General features: G+C 52.4%; 1 protein-coding gene and 1 long non-coding RNA gene across 4 annotated transcripts in view; one reads left to right on the plus strand and one right to left on the minus strand.

Moving 5' to 3' along the window:
* The first annotated feature begins 7734 nt into the window (after nt 1–7734).
* On the plus strand, nt 7735–22794 carry NFIL3 (nuclear factor, interleukin 3 regulated). 2 transcript variants are annotated; one of them, XM_047830811.1, is made up of 2 exons: nt 7735–7751; nt 20959–22794. In XM_047830811.1, exon 2 carries the CDS (start codon nt 21101–21103, stop codon nt 22490–22492), a length of 1392 nt encoding a protein of 463 aa, XP_047686767.1. In that variant the 5' UTR covers nt 7735–7751; nt 20959–21100; the 3' UTR covers nt 22493–22794. The 2 variants fall into 2 exon arrangements, with proteins under 2 accessions (XP_047686767.1, XP_047686766.1); XM_047830810.1 differs by lacking the exon at nt 7735–7751 and adding an exon at nt 8326–8425.
* Nucleotides 15646–24497, minus strand: part of LOC125150665 (uncharacterized) — a 48554-nt gene continuing 39702 nt past the window's right edge. For both annotated transcript variants that reach the window (XR_007146427.1, XR_007146428.1), the window contains one exon: nt 15646–16308. This is a non-coding gene — a long non-coding RNA (uncharacterized LOC125150665). The remainder of the gene's footprint in view (nt 16309–24497) is intronic.

Below are 24497 nucleotides of genomic sequence, written 5' to 3' on the forward strand. Positions count from 1 at the left end.
CCCTCCCTGGGGACCGTGGCACCAGCACTCACCCACCGTTCAGGAGTCACACTGCCCCCTCCCCTGCCACAAAGCAGGAGCATCTGGGGGGTGGGGAGGAGCAGGAAGCCCACTTCTCAAAGTCCCAGGTCGTGTGGCATCTGTCACCACCTTGTCACTGCACGTGACCATGCTCACCTGGCCCCGCCCCGTGTGTCTCTGCCCCCTTCCTGCCCACTGGCAATGGCTTGGGGAGGCCCGTCCTCTGGGACCACGTCGTCCTCCACGTTCTTGCCTTCCCATGCCCCCCCACCTCAGCTCTTCATACCTGTGTGAGTAACCGGGTTCCGTTTTCCCCCATCTGAGTTCGTCCGGCTCCCCCCTCCCAGCTTGCTGCTTCTGCTGTGTGGCCCTGAGCAAAACGTCCTCCGTGGGTCTGTCTCCTTCAGAACCACAGCCAGGTCTGGCTATCTGAGAGCCGAGGAGGCCTGATTGAGGCCTGAGGGCCTCTGCTACTCTGGGGCCAGAAAGCCAGCGTGTAGACGAGAAGACCACGGCAAGAAACTTATCTTGAAGTTCTCTGACCTGAAGGGAAGCTTCTGTCCTGAGCAGGGCCTAGTGGCCAGTGCTTTCCATAGGTCAGCTCACTCCTACCCTCTAAACAACACTGCAGTTACATACAATATCACCGTTGTACTATTTCCCAGATGGAAAAACTGAGGCGCCAGAGTCTCGGGTGACTTACCTAGGGTCATCTAGAACAGGGGTGCTAGGGTCATCTAGTACGGGGGTCCTAGGGTCATCTAGTACGGGGGTCCTAGGGTCATCTAGAACGGGGGTGCTAGAGTCATCTTGTACAGGGGTGCTAGGGTCATCTAGAATGGGGGTGCTAGGGTCATCTAGTACGGGGATCCTAGGGTCATCTAGTACGGGAGCCCTAGGGTCATCTAATATGGGGATCCTAGGGTCATCTAGTACGGGGGCCCTAGGGTCATCTAATACGGGGGTCCTAGGGTCATCTAGAACGGGGTGCTAGGGTCATCTAGAATGGGGGTGTTAGGGTCATCTAGAACGGGGGTGCTAGGGTCATCTTGTACGGGGATCCTAGGGTCATCTAGAATGGGGGTGCTAGGGTCATCTTGTACGGGGGTCCTAGGGTCATCTAATACGGGGGTCCTAGGGTCATCTAGTATGGGGGCCCTAGGGTCATCTAGTACGGGGGTCCTAGGGTCATCTAGTACGGGGGCCCTAGGGTCATCTAATACGGGGGTCCTAGGGTCATCTAGAACGGGGTGCTAGGGTCATCTAGAATGGGGGTGTTAGGGTCATCTAGAATGGGGGTCCTAGGGTCATCTAGAATGGGGGTCCTAGGGTCATCTTGTACGGGGGTCCTAGGGTCATCTAGAACGGGGGTGCTAGGGTCATCTAGAACGGGGGTGCTAGGGTCATCTTGTACGGGGATCCTAGGGTCATCTAGAATGGGGGTGCTAGGGTCATCTTGTACGGGGGTCCTAGGGTCATCTAATACGGGGGTCCTAGGGTCATCTAGTATGGGGGCCCTAGGGTCATCTAGTACGGGGGTCCTAGGGTCATCTAGTACGGGGGCCCTAGGGTCATCTAATACGGGGGTCCTAGGGTCATCTAGAACGGGGGTCCTAGGGTAATCTAGAACGGAGGTGCTAGGGTCATCTAGAATGGGGGTCCTAGGGTCATCTAGTACGGGGGTCCTAGGGTCATCTAGAACGGGGGTGCTAGGGTCATCTTGTACGGGGGTCCTAGGGTCATCTAGAACGGGGGTGCTAGGGTCATCTAGTATGGGGGCCCTAGGGTCATCTAATACAGGGGTCCTAGGGTCATCTAGAACGGGGGTCCTAGGGTCATCTAATACGGGGGTCCTAGGGTCATCTAGACCGGGGGTCCAGGCCTTCAGCCACTTCCCCCACGCTGATGCTTCACGTGTGACATTTTGCATAAAAACACGTTGAAAACAGCATGTCGCTTCTGCAGACCACGTTCCCCAAAGCAGCCATGCTCCTCCCTGCCTGAATAACGCATAAGCCTTGCTGGTGCGGCTGCGCGGAGTCCTGCGGCCTGGTCAGCCTTCCCACCTGCTCTCTCTCACCACAGAACTTCACACACTGAACTTTTGTCCCCAGCTACCTCTGCTGTGCTTTCTTGGAGACGTAAGTACTCACTGGGTCTATCGCACTGACACTGTGACGCAATTCATTGTCCACATCAATTCACAGGGACACACACTCAGGCACACACACCCAACGACACCCACGCCCACTCTTTGGGTTAATGATATTGTTTCCCTCGTGCGGGTTGATTTTTCATTGGGTTGATAATAATACCGAACACATCTCACTGTCTCAGCTCAGGTGCTTTCCCGAGCAGTTAGTAGCTCTTAGCTCATCTTAACCTTGGAACAACTTGTTGAGATGGATGTCATTATTTCTTAAATTTATTTATTTATTTTGAGAAAGAGAGAGACAGAGAGAGAGGGAGGGAGAGAGGGATAGGGAGAGAGAGAGAGGGAGAGAATCCCAAGCAGGCTCTGCACTGCCAGCACAGAGCCTGATGTGGGGCTCCAACTCACAACCCGTGAGATCCTGACCTGAGCCGAAATCAAGAGTCGGATGCTCAAAACACTGAGCCACCCAGACGTCCTGAGATTGGCGCCATTATTATCAATGGTTGCCGGAAGGGGAAACGGAGGCAGAGAGAAGTTAAGGGAGGTAACTTGTCCTGTCTGCAGAACTCGTGAGCAGCGAAGCTGGGATGTGAACACACCATGGCCTGCTCCTCCCCCGGGCTCTCCCGCCCATTTGCCCGGGTGACGACCGCCTGAGACTCTGCTTTGGCGGCATCCGGACGGCATACGTACGTGGCAGCCCTCCACACAGGTGCGTGGCCTGCCTGAGACGATCATCACACGCAGGAGCTGAACAATAATCTTAGGCACTTCTGCTCAGGCGCTCAGAGTCTGGAAGTTTCTCAGAAGACCAGAAATGCGGTCAGGCACCCAATTTCCGGGCTTCTTAGTGCACTTACCAAACTGATAGCGTTCATTTTCGTCTCTTGCTGAAATAAACCACCCCGAGGGAAGACCATTTCTGTCTCTCGGGCCGTCCGTGTGCATTTCACGGTGTAATTTCCTCCCCGCGTGTTGTAATTAGGCAGGGCGAGGGTTATGGGTGAGCCGGCTTTAACCGGGACCTGCTTCTCTGTAAATGCCAAATTTGCAGCTTTCTTTTTCTGCGCGGCTGTTTCTGAAGAATCACCCCAGGGCAACCCTGCGGGGTCTGCCTCAGCTCCCACGGGGCTCCGATGAAGAAATGAAGTCCAGACAGATGAAACGATTCCCTTCATGAGTCGGGGCGGGGGGGGGGGGGGGGGGGGGGGCGGCGGCGGTGGTAACAAACGCACGAGAACCCCAGCCTCCTGGGTTGCCCCCATGGCTCTTTCCAACGGATGCCCTGTGCAGGACTTCACAGAAATGTCTAGATAAGGTCTGCCTCGGGGACTGGAGCTGCCTAGCAGTGTGGGTGTGTCACCTCTAATTCTTAGTAAAATGCTTTTTTGTTAGAACACATTTCACAATTTTATATTTCACACTCTGCTCACCCTGCCGTGTCCCCGTGGCCAGCTAACAGCTACCACAGGCCTTGCCCCATCACTCTAGATTTTGCAATGAACATAGTTGGCCCCTTCTGAAGTCTTGACCATTTTTAGTGTATCTCCCCCCGCCACCCGCCTTTTTGTGAGTTTCTTTTATTTTGACACCTTGGCTCACATATGCCATTTAATCTGAATGAACGAACATGCTAGCTGAAATGAAGGCCATCGGTGGCGGCCAAATTTAAAGACACGTTTCGGTTTTTGTGATGCTGTACTTGCAACATCTTCTTTTGCAAAACCACCTCTTTCTGGCCTTTTGCTGGGTCTTCTGGAAATGCTTTGAAATGTATTCAGGCCATCAGCTGCTTTTGTCTGGCGAAGCCATGTAGTCCGTGTGGAGATCTAATTTCTTTCTTAGCTTGAGCAACAGTCATTTAACAGGAAACGTTTCAACTTCTCATACTTTAAAGCCTGTGCTTCTACGGGGAGTGTCATTTGGCTATCTTCTGTTACCCAATTTCCCACGAAAACTAGTTTTTGAATAATAAGGCCAAGCATGCTAATGGAATGCCTGCCGATGGAACCATGTGGCAGGAGCTGGGGAAGGCGGTGTGGAAATTTTAAACCCTCGCAATGTCTGGGTTGTGGCTGGGATATGGGCGGGGGTGGGGGGCAGGAAGGGGAGGTGGGAGCTTGGTAGAGGAAGGAATCCAGAAGAGTCGTGAGGACTCGATGATTGGGGAAAGGCCGATGGGAAAACTAAGAATGCATCGGGTAAGTGAGAAGAAAATACACAAGAAGAAGAAAAGTCAACACACAGGAGCAGGTGGAAAAAGAAGGCACAGGAGTGAGCCCAGTGATTGGAAATTGCATCAAGCGTACAGAGAAAGCAAAGAGAAATGAAAGAAAGCAAAGAGCATGAAAGAAAGAAATACCATTCCAGGAAGTTTCTGCCTAAACATTCAATGACTCATTAGGTCAAAGCAAAATACCAGCATAAATTGCATACCGACGGGTGTGGGCAGGCCTCCTGCGGGTGACGAGCCATGCCAATCGGTGCCACGCTAGCTCCCTATTTAAACCCCAACCTGGAAACAAAATAAAACTAGAACTTACGAATTCCTAGAAGTGGTTTTCCCTTGTGTTCGTGAGGGTTAAAAAAGTGGGCACCAGACCTTCAGGAGGCATAGCACGGTGGGAAGGCTGTGGCCCTGGGCTCTGGGGCCCCAGTGGTGGCCAAAGGGTTTTAAGCAACGGAAGGTTTCCTGCAAAGAAATCCAGAGCTCAGGATCTAGAACAGACACACGGGAGCTGTCCAAGCTGGGTCACCCGGCAGGGAGCCTGCCTTCCAGCCTCCGATGGCGCCTTCCCTGGGCATCTCCATGGAACCTCTCGGTCAGAGGGCACAGCCTGTCCGGTCTCCAGCCCGCCAAGCCACAGGATCTTTTCTTTTTTTAACCAGCGGCCTCACAACACTGGAAAAATCAGGGTATTTTGCCAAAAAAAAAAAAAAAAAATCTAAATGTCCACTTGCTTTTGAAAAACTGGAGCCTTGGGCCCCTGTAGTTGTCCTGTGCCACAACAACCCACGAGAGCTGAAACGCAATTTGTGGCTCTCTGGCTGCCACGGGCCACATGCACCTAACTGAATTCTCACTAGGTGTCTGAGGTTGCAGCCACCTGTGCCCGAAGAGGCCCCGAGAAAGGACCTCTGGACACACGTGGCCCCTTAGGTATCGTCTGGCTGGAATGTTCCACAAAGGAGTTTTCCATCTTAGGAAGGAGAGGCCACATTCGTGGTCATTCTGCTCTCCTTGTATTGGCACAACCACAAAGGATATTGGGAGCGTAATCAGATATGGCTGAGTGTGGTCAACGGTCTGCTGCCCGCAGCCCCTATCACAGACCCTGCCTCCTCCCCCCGGGACCCCCCCCACCCCAAGTTCCGAGAGAGCTGGAGAATAAAGAAGTTTTGACCTCAGACTTCAACCAGAACTGCCTTCCTTCTCCTCCCAGAGACCTGGTCACAGCCCTGTTCTACAGTCAGGCCCATGCTGACGTCTTCCTAGAAGCCTCCCACCTGCGGCAATTTGTTTCCAACGTCTCAGGTTTTATGCTCCGTTTACTTGTGTTCACCTGCAAGTGCCTGCCTATTCGGTGAAAGTTCTAGCCCCTGTTGGACACACCACCTCTTGGGTAATGAGGACAGAGCCCTCTGCGTATTGTTCAGCGGTTTCCCAATCACCAGGAGGAGCTAAAGAGTTATTTTCTAAGCTGGTATCTCAGACATCTTTTACACTTCATCTGATTTCCAAGTAGGGTGGGGACCAAAACTGATGCGCGTAAATGATACAGGCACAATCTAGAAGTACCCCCAAGTAATGAAAGGAGCCTCAGGTTTCAAAATTCGGCATAAAGAACCAGTTTCCAAGTAGAGAAATCCCCACCCCCATCATTTCTGGGTGACTCCAAGCACGTTTTCTACCTTTCTTGAATTTCACGTTGTCTACTAAGACCATTTACCACCCTTTCTACGACAGCTTTGGGAGTCTATGCAATTATTCAAAAAGAAGAACAACGTGGAGAACGTGCTGTAGGTGTGGGGGAGCGGAGGTAATGTAGAGTGGCTCTGGATTTCTAGGAACCAGCACGCTTCTAACCCAGAAAAGGCAACCGGCGTCGGGATTTGGTTTTACTTTCATCTAAGGGAGGTTTGCAAACTCTAATGGGCATTGCCCCGGCTTGGAAAAAGGAATGGCGTAATAACAAATGAGAAAAGTGGAAATGACAAACCAAAATCAAGACTCATTTTCATCGGCGGAGTCAACTCTTTGGAATGAACGTCGACTCGAGGGGACAGACCCAAAAGCCACAGACAGAAGAGCTTCTTGAATTGGTGAGCACCCGGGCAGAGGATTTGGGGAAGATGTTAAAACCCACTTTGCATGTCTAAATAGTCAGGGCCTTGTTGGTAAACGTACACTTTACCAGATGAGTTGGGAACAAGCATGTGTTCTGAACCACAACATTGTCCTTGGAGAATAGTTTGAAATGTGAGGCTTTCCAAATACCAAGTGATAAGTGATATGCATGTTTCAGCGTCACCCTTTGGGTGTTTGTAACTGTGTAATAGGAGAACGGGGAAGGTAGAAGAGACAACTTATCAAGCAGATTTACGCTTGATGATGGGCACCAGTGATGTTAGCCTGGTGGCGGGGTGGGGCTGGGGGTTCAGTCTACTCTTCTCTTTCTTTACTTTGGGGTTTGGTTCAAATTTTTCTTCTTGAAGAAATGTGTCCTAGGGAAAAGAATGGGAAGTCACCGAAGGCATTCAGCCCAGATCCCGCATAGTCCAAGTAGGGCCTGAGGTCCTTCCCCACCTGCCACATCCCGTATTTGGGCAAGTCTGTGCGCCACTGTAAGGAATATGGCTCCCTTCGCAAAGGCAGACTCTCTCTGTCTCTGTCTCTCTCATTCTGTAGACGCGCTGTGTGTGTGTGTGCCACGTGCCTTTACAGCCCTTAGCGCGACGCCTGGGGAACGCGCCGCGAGGTGCCATTTCCCCCATTTCCTCGCGTCTCTTACGTAGCCCGGGAATCTGGGGGAGAAGACGACCGCGTCCGATTAGGGGCAGAGATGCCCCGAACGAGCCGCCGGCGCCGGGATCACAGGAAGACTCCCCGCGCGGCCGAGCCCGGCCCCAGCGGCGCACGCCGGCCCGCCAGCCGGCAGGGCGCACCCGCGTCGGCCACCACTCGGCGCGGCCGAGGGCAGCCGGACCTCGGCGAGCCTCGTTCCCCAGGCGTCTTACGCAACAACTTCGCCTCCGTCATCTGCGCCCTAATTGCGCAGGGGGCGGTGTCTGCGCGCGGCGCTTTCTCTCCCGGCCGCGGGCCGTCGCGCTCCCGGGAGAGACGCGCGGGGGCACGGTCGCCGCCGCCTACGCAGCGCCCCCGCGGGGCTCCGGCCGGCCGGCGGCCCCCCCTCCCCGCGGCGGCCCGCCCCGAGCGCTGGCGGCTCGCCAGCGCCGCCCGCCCCTCCCCACCCGCCCGCAGGAGGAGGGGTCCTCCCGGGGGTGTGCGGGGAGGGGCGGGCGGCGGTCCGCGCCACGCCCGCGGCCCCCCGGCCCGGTGCTGGGTGGGCAACAGGTAGCCGGGCCGCTGCGTGCTCGGGGAGACAAAAAGCGCCGCTGTGAGTGAGCGCGGATCGCCGGGGGGCGCAGGCAGCGGTGGGAGAGCTGGACGGCTGGGCGGGCCCCTCCCCAGCTCGGCCCCACCCCCCCTCCCCTGAAGCGCCGGCCGTGGCGCAGCCCCGGAGCCGGGCGCGGGGCGCGGGTCCTCGCGGGCGCTCGGGCGGTGGCGGTGGCGCTGGCCCCGGCCCGGGGAGGGACGCGGGCGGCGGGGCGGGGGAGCGGGCGCGGGGAGAGGAGGGGAGAGAAGAGGAGGGGAGGGGAGGGGGTGGGGGCGGGCCGGGAGGGGGCGGGGCCGCGGAGAGCCCGCCCCCGCCGGCCGCGGCCATTGGCGGCGGGCCGGGGGCGGGTGCGGGCGCGGCGATTGGGGCCGCGGCCGCCCGTCACCGCGAGGCTGGCGGGCGGCGACGTAGCGCGGCGCTCGGAACTGACCTACTAACACACATCTCCCGGCGCGGCCACGGCGCCCGCGGACCCGGCGCGCCGCCCGCCTCCCGCGCCGCGCCCTCGCCGCCGCCCGCCCGCCGCCCCGGAGCCCCGGCCCGCGCCCCGCGCGCCCCGGGCCCCCCGCCCCCCCCGCGCTCCCGCCCGCCCCGCCGCCCGGGCGCTCGCCGTCCCGGGAGCAGGAACACGGTAAGCGCTCCGCCCACCGCCGGCCGGGCCCGGCGCCCCGCGCCCCGGCTCCCCAGCTCCCCGCCCGCTGCCGGGGGCGCGCGGCCCGGGCTGCGCGCGGGGCTGGCCGGCGGCGGCGAGTGTGCGCGGGGCGTTCATGACATAAACTTTTGCTGCTTTGCCGGGAGGGGACTCGCCACCTGAAGGTGGCCGCTTTGATTGCAGCGCCCTGGCGCCGGCACGTAGTCCGGGCCGGCTGGCTCTCCCCCCCGCGCCGCTGTTGCATAATGTCTCCTGATTTCAGGAAAATTGATGTTTTGGTGGAGAGGCGCGCCGGGGAGGCTGAGCCATCTCGAGCGGGGAGGGCAGCGCTCGCTGCCTCCTTTCTCGTCCCTTCTGCGGGTCTGGCGGCGGGGGTGTGTGCGGAGGGTGGGGGGGGGGCGGAGGGGGGTGCCGAGTAAATGGGACGAGCCTTGATCTTCTTGCTGGGAAAGAGCGCAGCTCGCGTGAACCGTGACGGCATTCGGAGAATGCGTGCGCCGCGTCTGTTTGTGTCGGGGGCTGTGTCTGCACGGACGTCTTCCAGCCCGTTTGTCGTCAGCGTGTCTTACCAGCGCCCGAGAAGGTTGTAGGATTCGTCCTTGCCCGGATTGCATAATCTGCCCACGGTGAAATATTGGCTCGGGTTACGGGGCTGATGTGGGAATGTGCGCGTACGTGTGCGATGATTTGGAAATTGTGGCGCGGCGTTGGACAGGAGGTCGTTATTGGCACGTCCCGGATAAAGACGGAGATTTTGTACACACGCCTCCTACAAAACGCGAAGAACCCCTCGGGTTGTATTCTGATCTTGGATACTCCCGGGGTTTGCCCCGTAGGTGTTGCGAGCTATTATGTTTAAATCTGGGGCGAACCATTGTGGTCTTGACCTCCGTACCTCCGTGCTTTTAATGCGTTCCACTCCATCAGCCCTGTTTCTCACCTTATTGTCATTGCTTTTTCAGACACGACAAGACAGATCACATAATAGTTTCCTGGAAATGTTGCATTATGTAACTGCCGAATTTGCTGGCAGTCAGCATAGGAAGCGGGAGCTAATTACGTGATTTTATAATCTTGCTACAAAGAAAGTAGGACAATGTCAGCCTTTAAAATGTCACTGTCACAGTTTTTTTTTTTTTTTTTTTTTTTTTTTTTTTTTTTAGGATATTTTAAACAGGGAAGTAGACAACCGGGTAAGGCATTGCGTTAGCTCCCGCCGCTGAATGTGTGTCTTTTGCCCTAAATGAAATGAGCGTTCTTCTAAATTTAGCCCTATCACATTTTAACAATTGTGGCCTCGCAATGCTATTTCTGGTGTTTTCTCCAGGGCTGTGTGCAAATACAAGTTCAAGGCCATTTGCTGTAGTTTCAACTTCACGCCTTCGGAGACCTTTGATAAGATTGTATTTTTAGGAAGGCATTTCGCCGAGCGCGGTGATTTGCTGGATGCTGGTTCCCATTTATCTTTATAAAGGACACTTTAGGAAAGTGCTGTGTTCCCTGGGAACAGCAGGGGATGGCCAAGCGTCATCTCTGGCCCTGGCTTTTGTAAATAACAACAGCGAATGAGGTCACAAGTATTTATTTCACATCGTGTTTTTTTTTTCCCCCCTCCAGACCAGATATGATTTATGGGAAACAGATATAGGTTAGTAGATTGCATTTTCGTGTAGATACCCTAGTTTTTATTCGAGTGAGGATATATGAATATATAATGTACCCAGATTTTAAATTTCCTCCGGCACTCTGACGTAGTGTAATTATGTGTGAATATATTTATATGGTGGTGTCTATGTCAGATTTTTTTTCCCTGACGTAACATTTAAATAATTAAAGAGCAGGGTTTGGGGTTTTTTTTTTGGGGGGGGGGCGCGTTACAGAGATTCATCCCCGGAATAAATTACATTACCCCAGATAATTGCAGTTGCTTTCCAAGAAGCTGATAGCGCTCCAGCACCCCACCCCCCACCCCCGCCCCGGTGTCAGACCCCGACCTACTTTGGAGGTTGGGCTGGGAGCCCCGGGCCTGCTGGGGACCGCGTAGCGCCACCTTCCGATCGCGACTTCCAGGGGCGCGCCCCTCCCGCCTGCGGGCCCGCGGGGGACCGGGGCTGGGGGCTAGGATGCGGGGGTGGCGCGTGGGAGGCTAGGGTCGGGACCCCGGAGCGCCCTAGGCGGCGCTTGGGCGGGAGCCGCTCTGCGGCCTGCGCGCCTCCGCGCCCCCTCCCCACATTCCTTTGTTCTGGCGAGGGGGTCCTGGCAGAGCCGAGGCCCCGCTGCGCCGCCCACCCGGTGGGGGCGGGTCCCGGTGAGGCGCCGCGCTGGGGGCGCGGGGGGACCTGGGCCGCGGAGTGCGGGTGCGCCCAGGCTTCGCCGGGCGGAGGGAGGGGAGCGGAGAGGAGCCGGGGAGGGTGGGGAGGGGAGCTGGGGAGGAGCGAGAGGCACCCGGGGCGAGGCGCGAGGAGAGGCCAGGCGGGCCACGGGGCAGCTCTGGCGGCCTGCCTCCTGCTCTTCCCCGGTGAGCTGCTGAGCACCGCGGACACCTTTGTTCCTGCAGCTTCATTGTATTTTGGAGCCGGAGCCAAGTGCTTCTGGATTGGTGAAGTGAGAAAGACCGAGAAAACCTCCAAATGTCAACAGACCACAGGCACTGGGGGTGGGGGCGCTCCAGCATTGACGGTGGCGATGGGAAGGAGCGCCCCAGCTTGACTGTGGCTAGTCGAGTGGATGCATTTTTCTTTCTTTCTTTCTTTTTTTTTTTGAACCTTTACTTCTTGCGGTCAAAGGCTAGAGTAGAAAGAACTTGAATCCCCCGAGTTCAAAATAAAGTAGAAATCAAAACGCCCACGTAGACGCCGCCGTCCTACTGTAAGACTACAGTACTTTCATCCTGGCGTAGAGACTTCAAGAGAGTGAGCTCAACTGGTTCGCAGTGAAGCCACGACCACATCACAGGTGTTCGCCGGCAGTCCACTCCGTTGGAAAGTTTCTTCTGTGGGGTCACGTGCCGCATCCCTGCCCCCAGTCGGTTTCTCTCCTGAGCTCCAAGGCCGCTGTCAATCGGTCGGGGCCAGCTTTGGCGAAGCGCTAAGAGCGCAGGCCCCGAAGAGCCGGGTCCAAGCCCCAACCTGTGGTTTGGGAGGTGCTGGGATCTCCACTGGTGTCCCCGGTAAACCGAGCACACACAACCTGTCCAGCTGGGTAGTAGTGAGGAGCACAGCTTTCGTCGTGTAGTTGACCAGAAACCGGGTTGTTTTGTTTTTTAATAAAGACGCTCACCTTGATTTTTTTCCTCTGCCTAAGTCTCTGTCCAGTGATAGTAAGGATGGAAGTTTGAGTTAAGCCTGTAAGTGAAGATCCTTCTTGGAATATGTTCTTGTTCTAACAACCGCCCCCCCGCCCCCCACCAAAACTGTGCCATTGCGTTCCACGGTGATTTAAGTTTGAAGGGAGTTCTTGACGTACTGTACAACCACCCAAGTCACTGGGTTAATATTTTGGGGAAGTGTTAGAAGGAACACAGGGGTGCGATGGGGGGAGGGCAGGAATGATGTAAAGAGTGCCACCCAGCGCGGCCTTTTCCAGTTCCCTTCACCTCTCTGTGACGGTTTTCCTTGGCCTGGATCGTCCACTTGCGAACTCGTATGGCCCGAGACCAGCCGCGGCTCGTGGGACCCCACAGATGACACGTCTGGGAAGGACTGGGCGCAGCCTGGGTGGTTGGAAACTGAGGCCGTGCTCCGTGAAGCCGGTCACGTTCAGCCCTTTTGATTAATTAGGAGAAGATTTCGTCCGATCGACATGGGGCAGTGCTTCCCTAAGAATCACGAGAGGCTGACACAGCCTGGGACTCATCACCCTCGTTGCCTCGATGCTGCTCATCCTTCAGAAACGAAATTACGAGCATCCTCCCTAGACCCTAGCCCTGCGTGTGCCTGGCCACTGTGCTGTGTTCCGTCACCGTCCCCAGTTTATAGGTGAGGGACTGGAGGCACAGAGCCCGACCACCGGCCCGAAAACGGGCTGTGTCTCCCCCTCCCCAGAGCATGAGTGCAAGCTCACTGCAGCTTTTGAAACAATTTCCTTTTCTGTGTTAAGGGCTTATCTTTGCGAAGGGCAACCATAACATCGGTGTGATGCAACAACCTGAAAATTAAAAACCCTTTGTTAGAGCGCTTACCCGTGTTGAGCAACTGCCTGACTCACCAGCCCGGTGGGTATTTCTAGTTGACCTTGCCTTGGTCCATAGTCAGTTCCGAGACGTGAACGTGATCGGAGCACGGAATGGAAAAGGTGCAGTCATATTGCCTCGGCTTTATTTTTACCCGAGCTAAAATCACACATACTTCATTATTTCCATTGTAATCCAGATGGCAGGGATGCTGTGAGGAGTTGTTTATTTTTAATTTGTATTGAGGGAATGAGAGCAACTTGGGATTCGGTTCAAAATATGACAGAAACAATGTAATTGAAGTTTCCTTTAATATGCATTTCTGGGTTTTGCAAGGTATGCCAGTATTTCACAGCATTAACACATTGTTTGATATCCTGTTATTTTCCTAAATTATATTTGAGTTGATTTTTATCCAGATCGGACTCGTGGGGAATGTCGAAAGATGTTGACCTTTGATCACAGACATTACATAAGAGCTTTTCAGTTTCAAAATGAATCTGTATTACCACTACCCCCAATTACCTCTCAAATTTCTTTGCAGATACTTTTCCTGTAGTTAAAAAAAAAAAAAAAATACTGCTTCAAAAAAATTGCTGTTTTTCATACGGTTTTAATTAGAGAGTTTATGCTTGTTTTTATGATAAGAAAGTTTAGTAGGGATTTTCTAGATGCCATTCATCATAATAATCTGTTTTGAGGACTCAGTTTCTTTGGAGTCAGAATGATCTTTGTATTAGAAGGCTCTTGGTTATCAGAACATGGTGTCTTTTATCAGTTAACTCTTAAAAAGAATCCGAAACTGCAATTAAATAGCCTTCAGGTAAACACCGAAACACTTAAAAAAAAAAAAAATCTGCCCTAACTCTGTAATCATCTTGCCCACTGTCAAAGAAAGTGAAATTAAACAGAAGAAATCGACAAGTCAAGCTGAGGAGAACTTCAGTGTGATCCCAGACATTCAAGAACTTTCTCTGCTATCATTATTCATCCCGCACGTGCTCTGCGGTGGCCTGCCCGTGGCAGAATTTCCTATAGGGGGGTTACCTCGCGATTGCCGATTGCCGGTGTCCCTTAGGATTTCAGACTACTCGTTGGACCCATCCATTATCTTTGGAAGTATCAAGGAAATGAATGTCCCCCTTTCGAAGTGACTGCGGCTTTTGAAAAATGTTCTACCATTCCACTCCCTGCCCTCCCCCCCCACCTCGCCCCCCAGATTCCTCTCCCTCTTCAGTGAGAGCCTTTGGTCTGTATTTCCCCAGGCCGTTCGGTTGTTTGTACATGTTAGCATCTCTGCACACGGTCTTCGGAGTATTTCTATTGTGCGCTAAGCTACAAACACGTCTTCTTTTATAAGAGTGTCAAGCTGTACTATTTCATATTTCAGCTCTGCTATCACAAAATGCAGCACTGTCCTATTTATTCCGATTAAATCTGATTTTTACGTAGTCCTTTGTTGAGGATGAGAGAGCAAGCAACTTGAAATATTTCCACGTATGGTAAAAACTCGTAAACTCCATCAGGTTTTGACACATTTATTTACAGAGGCGCCCAAATAGAAAAAGTAGGTTAATTTGTTGCTATGATAGGACAGATTTTGGCGAAGTGTGAGAATCACTTTATGTGTGTGCCTGTATCTGGGTCAAGTACACACTTCTCTCTAATGTTAGGGTTCAAGCCTGTGTTACTAGAGACAGAATTGTATTATTGAATGGGAGGCACTTCATTGGCAATTAGAAAGGCTTAACACAGTTTTATTAAAAAAAAAAAAAAAAAAAGCGATGCGGCGCCTGGGTGGCTCAATCCGTTGAGCATCCGACTTCAGCTGAGGTCATGATCTCGCAGTTTGTGAGTTCGAGCCCCGCGTCCTGCTCTGTGCTGACAGCTCAGAGCCTGGAGCCTGCTTTGGATTCTGTGTCTCCCTCTCTCTCTGCCCCTCCCCTGCTTATACTCTGTTTTTTTCTCTCTCTCTCTGTCTCTCAAGAATAAATAAACATTAAAAATAATTCAAAGTAAATAAATATCTTTTTAAAAAAAGTCTTTGGGGAGCCTGGGTGGTTCAGTCAGTAGAGCACACAACTCTTGATCTCGGGGTCCTGAGATCCCATGTTGGTTATGGAGATTACTTTACAAAAAAAAAAAAAAGCCTTTTGTTTTCAGCCGGATTAGCAAATCCCCTTGCAAGTTCAATGCCTCCTGAGTTCTCCCCGCCCTGCCTCGGCCCCCCCACCCTGTGATTGCATGTGTGTACTCTTTTCCTGTTCTATCTCTGCTCTTAAGTACTGGATTTTATTCTTGGCCAGGGAAAGAAGTAAAGCATTTTATTGAAACAATCATGTCCTGGACTCTATCCCACCCACAGCAAGAAATGAAGGTTAACGTGTTGCTAGTTTTAACAGTTTAAAGGGCTGTGAATTGGTTAGCTTTATTCATTTACTTTTTCACTGAAATGGCACTCATCTTAAAAACAAGCAGCTGTCTGCTTCGTGGAGAGACCGTTTACAATTTAACATGAAATAATTTTTTTCTTTAATGTCATCTCTGCTACAACTCTGAGGGAGTACATGGCACATCCAGAGAGTGCAGGAAAATGAGGTAATTCTATAAAAAAATGCTTCCGAAATGGGGAGCCCATTAAATAGTATTTCATCTTGCATTGACAGAATTTTTAAGTCAAGATGTTTAATGCAAGCAGTTTGCAGTAAGACTTCCCCTTTAAAGAGATCATTAATGACAAAATGTGTCGCGGTCGATGGTAGTGGCCACACTACTGGTAAGATTTTAGATGCTTGAAACAAAATTTTCCTTCTTGTTTTGTAAAGAGCTTGAATTGTCAACCATGATTTTCCTTTTCTTTTTTTAAGTCTATGTATTCATTTTGAGAGAGAGAAAGAGAGTGGGGGAGAGGGGCAGAAAGAGAGGGAGAGAGAACCCCAAGCAGGCTCTGCGAGGTCAGAAGTGCCCGTTCAACGCAGGGCTCGATCCCACACACTGGGAGATCATTGACCTGAGCCCGACGCGGGGCTCGATCCCACGCACTGGGAGATCATTGACCTGAGCCCGACGCGGGGCTCGATCCCACGCACTGGGAGATCATCGACCAGAGCTGAAATCAAGAGTTGGATGCTTACCGGACGGAGCCCCCAGGCGTCCCATCTATGATTTTTCTGACAGGTGCGCTGGGGACCAGGGAAGGTACAGGTCTGTCATGGTAAACATGGGTGACGATGTCACTCCTTGAGGAAGCATGAGGTGCAGAACTTCACGTTGGGAACTTTTATTCTTTTGGAGAATTTCTTCAGCCAGACTTTCGTCTTAATTTAAAACAACGTTTAGGTCACCTGACTGGAACAGACGTTGAAACTCTGCGTTCACAAAACAGAACTCCCGCCCATAGTGGATAGCGTGATGTTAAGAAGCCTTAACTAGAGACGGCACGTTCGTCCCAGGGATGGGACGGTGTGTGTCAACTGCAATGCGGCGTCTCCTGCCCTTCAGTGTCCCTTTTCACTCGTGTTTTCATGCAGCAGCCCGATTACCCGGTGGGTGTGTTGAAGCTGACCGCTCCGGGCCTGCGAGTGTCACAGAACTGGCAGCTGGGGGCAGTCACTAGAGAAAGGAAATCGAGGTGCACGCTCGTGGCGGTCTGAAAACACGAAGCAGAGGCCAAGTCGGTGTTCAGTCAGTCCTGAGGGAAAACAGTGGAGGTTGAAATGAAGCCATTAGCTGAGCATGTGTGCTGATGTGCTAGACGGCTCGTAGTCGAGCATCCTTTACACTCATCATCCAGGGGCATAAAGACAGTCTAAGGCCCGCCTCTGCCCTTCAGTGCTGTGTGACCTTGGGAAAGTCACTCAGTCTCTCTGTGTTCTAACTACGCGCCTCCCCTCCATGTTGAAAACGGACACACTTTGGTTTAGTACCAAAAAAACCCCCAAAACAAAAAACCTCATAGGCGACAATGCCCCTACGATAATTTTTCTTTTTCCCTATGTTAGCCTATAGGGAGGCCAGGAGATTAACCTTTTAGCAGAGATGAAAGTTTAGAATGTTTTCTCAATTCGTGAAATACTCTCCAGATAGGAAACAACTCCAAAGAAGCTGGAGAAAAGTTCCCGGGGGTACCTTTGTTGTCTTAAAGGAAGTTCTGGCAGCATCTAATAGTGGCTTTCTGCCCCCAGCGTAACTCAGCAAACGGGTGTGTATGACTCAAGAGTGGGAGTGACGCAGAAAAGGAACCGTAGGTGCACAGAGCGGCCCCGTGCAGGTGTCGGAGAGGGTGCTGGTGGGGGAACAGGACCCGCATCTGGGCTGAGCCCTGCTACTTAATAGCTGTGGGACACTGGGCAAGTCACTTAACTTCTCTGAGCCTTTGTTTTCTCTTCTGAAAATGGTCATTGTGAGGATAACAGAAATATGAGAGGCTCCTGGTGCCTGCTGCGTAGTTTAGTTGGTGGCACCTGTCACGGTGGCTCGTGTTATCACCACCCTACCAAGAAAAAAAACGGGCTAGAAATGATGTGCTGTGTGCACCAGGCCCCCCGTGGTCATGGCACCCCTCGAGCACGCCTCCTTCAGCCCTGTGATCTCCGGTCTGGCTCCCTTGGGAGACGAGGAGCTCCTTGATTCTTGAGAGTTTGTTTTTCCCCTCCCTCCAGTCTGGCTCCGTGCCTGGTCCACACAGTTGGTGCTCCGTGTGTGCCGAATAAATCAGTTAATGAAAAAGAGAAGCTCTCTGGGAATAAGATGTCTTTTTTTTAGGATTTACATAATCATCTTCAGTAAAAAAAAAACATGAGAAAGTTGTTTAGATACAAAACTTTGTTAGACAAGGCAGGTGAGTGACTGTCAATCAAATGTTGGGCACCTATACATTCACTTTGTTGCTAGGATACAAAGGTACGACTTCGGACCCTGAAAAATTTTGCAGAGGATTTGGACACAGAAAACAAACCTGTATTGAGATACGGTATACAACATCAGCACCTCTGTCTGCATTATCTCACACTTACTAAAAAAAATTTTTTAATGTATACTTTGAGAGGGAGAGAGAGAGAGAAAGACAGAGCATGAGTGGGGGAGGGGCAGAGAGAGAGGGAGGCACAGAATCCAAAGCAGGCTCCGGGCTCCAAGCTGTCAGCACAGAGCCCCAGAGCTTGAACTCACGAGCCCCGAGATCATGACCTGAGCTGGAGTCGGACACTTAACCGACTGAGCCACCCAGGCGCCCCTGCGTTTTCTCACACTTATGATCAACTCTTTCCAACACTGCAAGGTTATTCGGTAAAAAATACTGCAGAAAGTACTCTAAGGTAGCAGGCGGTCATTTGCCAATGGAGTCAGAGAGACAATTTATACTTGCAGATGAGGGGAGATGCCCAGATTCTAGTACACGTAGTACATCTCAAATCGGAAGAAGATTAAGTAAAAAGAAATGAGCGTTTCTGTAGGTGTTGAACGTGCCGACAAAGTTGTAGAGATGACAGAGTGGACATCAAGCACGTAGACGGTGAGAAGCGGGGGGTGAAAGAGAAGTTAAGACAAGGCGGGGGGGGGGTACTTGCGTTAAACGGAGGTGGGACAGTGTCCTTCCCACAGTGAGGGCTGCCTGCCCCACTCACCCACACTCATGGCATGGGCAGCCTTTGGACCAGGAGGCTGAAAACGTCCCAACCCACTGGAAGATTGGAAACAATGAAATAAGGACAAGTTTAGGAAGAGTAACGACAGAAAGGTGTGGCATTTCAAAAGCCTAGCTGTGAAAACTCATTGGGGAGGCACATGTAAAAGGAATGTGACTTCTTTAAAAAAAAAAAAAACAAAAAAAAAACAAAAACAAGGGACACATTTTAAAATGCATGGGAAAGGGGCACCTGGGGGCGGGGCTCAGTCGGTTGAGCATCCGACTTCCATTCAGGTCATGATCTCCTGGTCCATGAGTTCAAGTCCCATGTGGGTCTCTGTGCTGACAGCTGGGAGCCTGGAGCCTGCTTCAGATTCTGTGTCTCTCTCTCTCTGCCCCTCCCCTGCTCACACCCTGTCTCTCTACCTCTCTCTCAAAAATAAATAATAAACATTAAAAGAAAACTTTTTTAAATGCACAGAGAGTGACTCTCCAGTGGAAAAAAGATATCCTTGAAAGGAACTATATGATGGCTCCAAACAAAACAAAACACCAGTAGGACCTGAGGATCTCGTGGCAATTTGAAGGGCTCCCCAGAAAAGATCGATGCACTTGTCCCCTGCTGCTGGAACTCTGACTCTGCCTCCACACTTGGTAGAGACCTAACCGAGCTGGGGATCAGAAGTCTCTCGTAGCAGGGAAGAGCCCACCCAGTATGTAGAGGAAACGTGGGTTTGCACGTCAGAAGATGAAACCTGAGCGGAACTACAGAAAGCAGTGTTGTTCTGCGAAGAGATAACCAGAAAAGATTTCCCTTTCTACAACATCCCTGCCCACTGCGCACACTCCGTGCCTTTGTTCCCTCTAACGCCGTATTATCAAAAACAAACAGAAACCTGGTATTCTTAATCACGGGTTTCACTACATCGCAACCGACCGTTTGCATGTTGGCTCAGTTTGATGGACAAAAAAAAATAAATAAATAAAATAAAATAAAATAAAATAAAATAAAATAAACCAAAAAACAAAACATGGCAGTAAACCTTCTTTATGATCCTGAAATCATTACATCATTTCTTCTGTTCCTTCTGGAAAAGACACAAGAAGCTGGCAGGCTTTTCCAGCTGATAGAATTAGACTTCATTTCATTAGTCATCACAATACTATGTACAAGAAAGAGAGAGTGACGTAAGCAAGAACAGTCAAGGTTTTTAATGCGGCAAAGGAGTGTGCCATACAGATAGTGCTGAATGAACGGTTGTCTCTCCATATCTCCTTTATGAAAGTATTGCCCTACTGGGAAATTAGGCAGAGAAGCCCCGTCTAGAAACACAGATCCAAAAACCACCACAAAAAGATTGTTACTGGAACCTAGTATGGGTTTATTACCTCATGTCAAGCCAAATTCAGATTACAAATATCTCATCAGTGGAAAAGGAAGCCAGCTGATGGTTCTATTTTGGAGGGTTTATTTTTTTTTCATATATTTTGTTTGAAACTCATTAGTAAAATGGAAAGAAATTCTTTCCATAATTATATTCTCTAGGTTTAAAATAACTTCAAGTTTCAGGAATGCACTGTACTTAAAAAAAAAACAAACCCCTTTGAATAGTAACTGTTTATTTTCGTCCCAAACTACTGTCTAAATGAAATCTATTGTGGCAGACTTTTCGGGACCAAAAATAAAAAAAAAGCACTTAGGATGCTTCAATCTAAAGTGGAGGTTTGACGAATCAATTCGAAGGAACCAGAAAAAAAGAACATATCTATCTAATGGTGGAGCGCAGATGTACCAGGAGAGGCGGCTTCGTTGGGAGGAATCCTGGGCCACCTGGCACAATGAGCTGTGGACACGAGCCCAGCAGGCAGTCAGGGGTGTGTCCCCGTTGAGAGTCAGGTCGAGACAACTTGAAGTCAGTCGGTTTGGGTGGCTTCTGTTTTCATTTTCACGGAAACAGATTTGACACCCGTTATATATTTTGTTCCGTGTGATTGCAGAATTTGTTTCCGGATATCGGAGCTCACCTGGGAAGGTTCCTTGGAAGAAAGCGGTGGTCTTGCTTGCCTTGCGGTGATAATAGAGATGTCATCTGAAATTATTCAGGAGCACCAAAAACTTAACCCCCCCAGGGGCCATCTGTCCTTCCCTCCTGGGAGGCCCCATGTCTGCGCGCCGGCCCCACACTTCTGCTGCTGAAACAGCCTGCCTCTGTTTCTCCCTGGGCACGCGCGTTGCTGCACCCCTCTTCCTGGGCCACGTGGCACTCTGCTGAGAGGTCCCAGGGAGCGGGGGGACCTGTCCTGTACTACTTACCTATTTCCTTTTCTGGATGGCAGACTCTTTGAAGGAAAGAGCTGTGTCTTTTTTTTTTTTAATATTTATTTTTGAGAGAGAGAGAGAGAGAGAGACGGAGTATGAGCGAGGGAGGGGCAGAGAGAGAGAGAGAGGGGGGCGGAGGCACAGAATCCGAAGCGGGCTCCAGGCCCCGAGCCGTCAGCACGGAGCCCGACGCGGGGCTCGAACCCGCGAACCGCGAGATCGCGACCCGAGCCGAAGTCGGACGCCCAACCGACTGGGCCCCCAGGCGCCCCGGGGAGAGAGCTGGGTCTGGCGCAGAGCAGACCCGTGGGCCCTGCGTGCGTAGCGCGGTTCCCGGTGCGCGGTGGGCGATACGCGTTTGCCAGACGGGTGACTCTTCCTTCGCTGTGTTGCAGGTCGCCCCGGGGACCGACCGCCGAGCCGGAGAGACCCGTCTCGCCGCGCGGACCAGGAGGAGGAAGCCTGTTGATGGCTCTTCCGCCGCCGCCGTCAGAGCGCAGGCGGTGAGTCGCGGGGAATCGCGCGCGCGTGAGTCGGATGCAGCTGCGGAAGATGCAGACCGTGAAGAAGGAGCAGGCGTCCCTGGACGCCGGGAGCGGCGCGGACAAGATGACGGTGCTCGGCCCGGGCCTGGCCGACGTCTCCGAGGAGCTGACGGCCGGCGAGGAGCTGCTGCTGGGCGAGGGCAGCGCGGGGAAGAGCAAGTCCTCGGCGTGCCGGCGGAAGCGGGAGTTCATCCCCGACGACAAGAAGGACGCCATGTACTGGGAAAAGCGGCGCAAGAACAACGAAGCGGCCAAGCGCTCCCGCGAGAAGCGGCGGCTCAACGACCTGGTCCTGGAGAACAAGCTGATCGCGCTGGGCGAGGAGAACGCCACCCTGAAGGCCGAGCTGCTCTCCCTCAAGCTGAAGTTTGGCCTGATCAGCTCTGCGGCGTACGCCCAGGAGATCCAGAAGCTCAGCCACTCCACGGCTGTGTACTTTCAAGACTACCAGGCGGCCAAGTCCAGCGCCGGCCCCTTCGCGGACGAGCACGAGCCCGCGATGGTGACGAGCGGCTGCATCTCGGTCATCAAGCACTCCCCGCAGGCCTCCCTGCCCGACGTCTCCGAGGTGTCCTCGCTGGAACACGCGCAGGACGGGGCCGCGCGGGGTGGCTGCGGGAGCCCCGACGGCAAGTTCCAGGCCATCAAGCAGGAGCCGGTGGAGCTGGAGAGCTACGCCAGGGAGCCCGGCGACGAGCGGGGCGCCTACCGGGCCTCCGTGTACCGGAACCTCATGGGGACCGCCTTCCCCGGCTACTCCCACTCCCCGCCTCTGCTGCAGGCCGCCCGGTCCTCCAGCAACTCCCCCAGGACGTCGGAGACCGAGGACGGCGCGGTGGGGAAGTCCTCGGATGGAGAAGACGAGCAGCAGGTCCCCAAGGGCCCCATCCACTCTCCCGTGGAGCTTCAGCGCGTGCACGCCACCGTGGTGAAAGTTCCGGAAGTGAACTCCTCGGCCTTGCCGCACAAGCTTCGCATCAAAGCCAAAGCCATGCAGATCAAAGTCGAAGCCTTCGATCACGAGTTTGAGGCCACGCAAAAGCCGTCCTCGCCCGTGGACGGGACGCCGAAGAGGCATTTCGAACTGGAGAAGCATAGCGCCCCGACTATGGTACACTCTTCCCTCCCCCCTTTCTCAGTGCAGGTGACTAACATCCAGGATTGGTCTCTCAAATCGGAACACTGGCATCAAAAAGAACTGAACGGCAAAACTCAGAACAGCTTCAAAACGGGAGTTGTAGACATGAAGGACGGCGGTTACCAAGTCTCTGACCCGGAGAATTTGTTTCTGAAGCAGGGGATGATAGCAAACTTGTCTGCAGAGGTGGTGTCACTGAAGAGACTCATAGCCACACACCAGATCTCCGCCTCGGACTCGGGGTAGACTACTACTGAAACGCTCTGGGTGTTTAGAAAGCCGTCGTTTGCAATAGAGGAGTACGTTTTGTATTAGGCGGGAGTTTCACTGGACCCGTGATGTCATTCCACTGTATGCGTCCACATGCTGTCTGCTGGGTGTCTTTCTGTGCACAGGTTATTACGGAGATTAGATTGTGTGATCACTCTGCCTTGTGTATAGTCAAATAGTCTGTCGCAAAGGCTGTACATATTGAACATTATTTTTGTTGTTCTGTTATAAAGTGTGTCAGTTGCCAGTTTCAATAAAGGATTGGTGACAAAGACAAAGACAGAGCTTCTGCTCCCTTGCACTTGACTTTACGGAAAAGAGAAGGCAACTTAAGTTGCAGGAGTGGATATGAAAATCTTCTTCATTTTACTCACTGGGGGGCGGGGCGGGGGTTTCTCCCCTGACTCGGGGAAAACCGAAATGTGTGTTCAGCGCGGACTTTGTTTTTCTTCTAGTTTGGCCCAGGCGATCATAAGTTTGGAAACTTTCCAAGGAGAGGGAAGCAGTGACAATTTTCTCGCATTTGAGACTAATTTACTAAATTACTCCCCATTATCTATTTTTCTTCAAGCTTACATTTTCTCCCTCTCTGTGTTGTTTTTTTTTTTTTTTTTTAGTAGAAAAATCCCAAGTTGGCTGGCATCAGGCTATCAGCCTCCTGGGTCATCTCCTTTTTGACACATTCATGCGGAGAGTTGAGTCACTGACCCACCTTATTAATTAAAGGTTCTTTTGAAAGAGGGTGTGAAGATTAAGGATGAAGTCACTTCTGTGTGATTCTAAATCTTAACAGTTCTAGAGCACAATAGTCTAGGGGTTAAGCTCGTGCAATCCCATTTTTACGTAGTTGCCAGAATTCCAGAGAATACATCAGTTGTCCTATTTCAGCATGTATAGCCTAAGTATACACAATGACTTGATATTTTTACGGTTTGCCAGCGAGGAATATAAATAGTAGCTTCTAACGTAGAAAGCCAGAAGGAAGCGTCATTCTGAGAAAATTGATAAGGGCATTACTGATGATTTGTCCAGGATCCGCAGTCGCCTGTAGAAGTAAGTGAGGACCAGGTGTCTGCTGTTGTGCGGTGGGACTGGTCTCTGGGGGTGGGGGTGGGGGGGGGCGCATGAGGGGCTGGGCGGATGCCGGTCAAACCCGGCTTTCTCCAAAGCTACTGTCCTCACGAAAGCCCTCTGCAGACCCAGTTCGTTCCACACTGACCTCCTTCCTGTTCTGCATGGGTGGAGGGGCCTGAGGCATCACAGAGCATGTGCGGAGTGACTTAACCCTCATTCTGCAGGGAGGGGCCCGACCAGCATCCGTGCTAGCAGTCGTTTTGGCTGCCTGGTTTGAGTAAAAGCTGCCTCCCTTAGATTCTTAAAAGTGGCCCTTTGGAGGCGCCTGGAGTGCTCAGTCGATGAAGCGTCCGACTTCGGCTCAGGTCATGATGTGGCAGTCTGTGAGTTTGAGCCCCAAGTCGGGCTCTGTGAGCCCGACAGCTCGGAGCCTGGAGCCTGGAGCCTGCTTTGGATTCTGGGTCTCCCTCTCTCTCTGCCCCTCCCCCATTCACACTCTGTCTCTCGCTCTCAAAAATAAACATTAAAACAAAAGTGGCCCTTTGAATTATAGGCAATGCTAATAACGCACATACATGCTATCCACACTGTCCTTTTGGCCACAGAGACCAGTTTTCTCTCTTAAATGCCCTGGCTCTTCGAGGAGTGTGGTTGCTTAGAGGATTAGCCCTTGGCCTTCTGTCTTCATATTTTATCTGTGGCTGGGTGAGGCCCAGAGGCAAGCCCATCTCATTTCCAGAGCACGCAAGAGCACTAAACTATTACGTGGCTCTTGGGATCCCAAAGCACCTGACAGCCTGGAACGGGTGAAACGAACCTAATGTGGATTACAATAGGGATAAAGTGTAAAGTCAGATTCCCATGTTAAGTGAAAACACAAGTAATGGCGTCCACGTTCACAGTTGGG

Source organism: Prionailurus viverrinus, chromosome D4 (assembly GCF_022837055.1).
Source record: "Prionailurus viverrinus isolate Anna chromosome D4, UM_Priviv_1.0, whole genome shotgun sequence".
Lineage (NCBI taxonomy): Eukaryota > Metazoa > Chordata > Mammalia > Carnivora > Felidae > Prionailurus > Prionailurus viverrinus.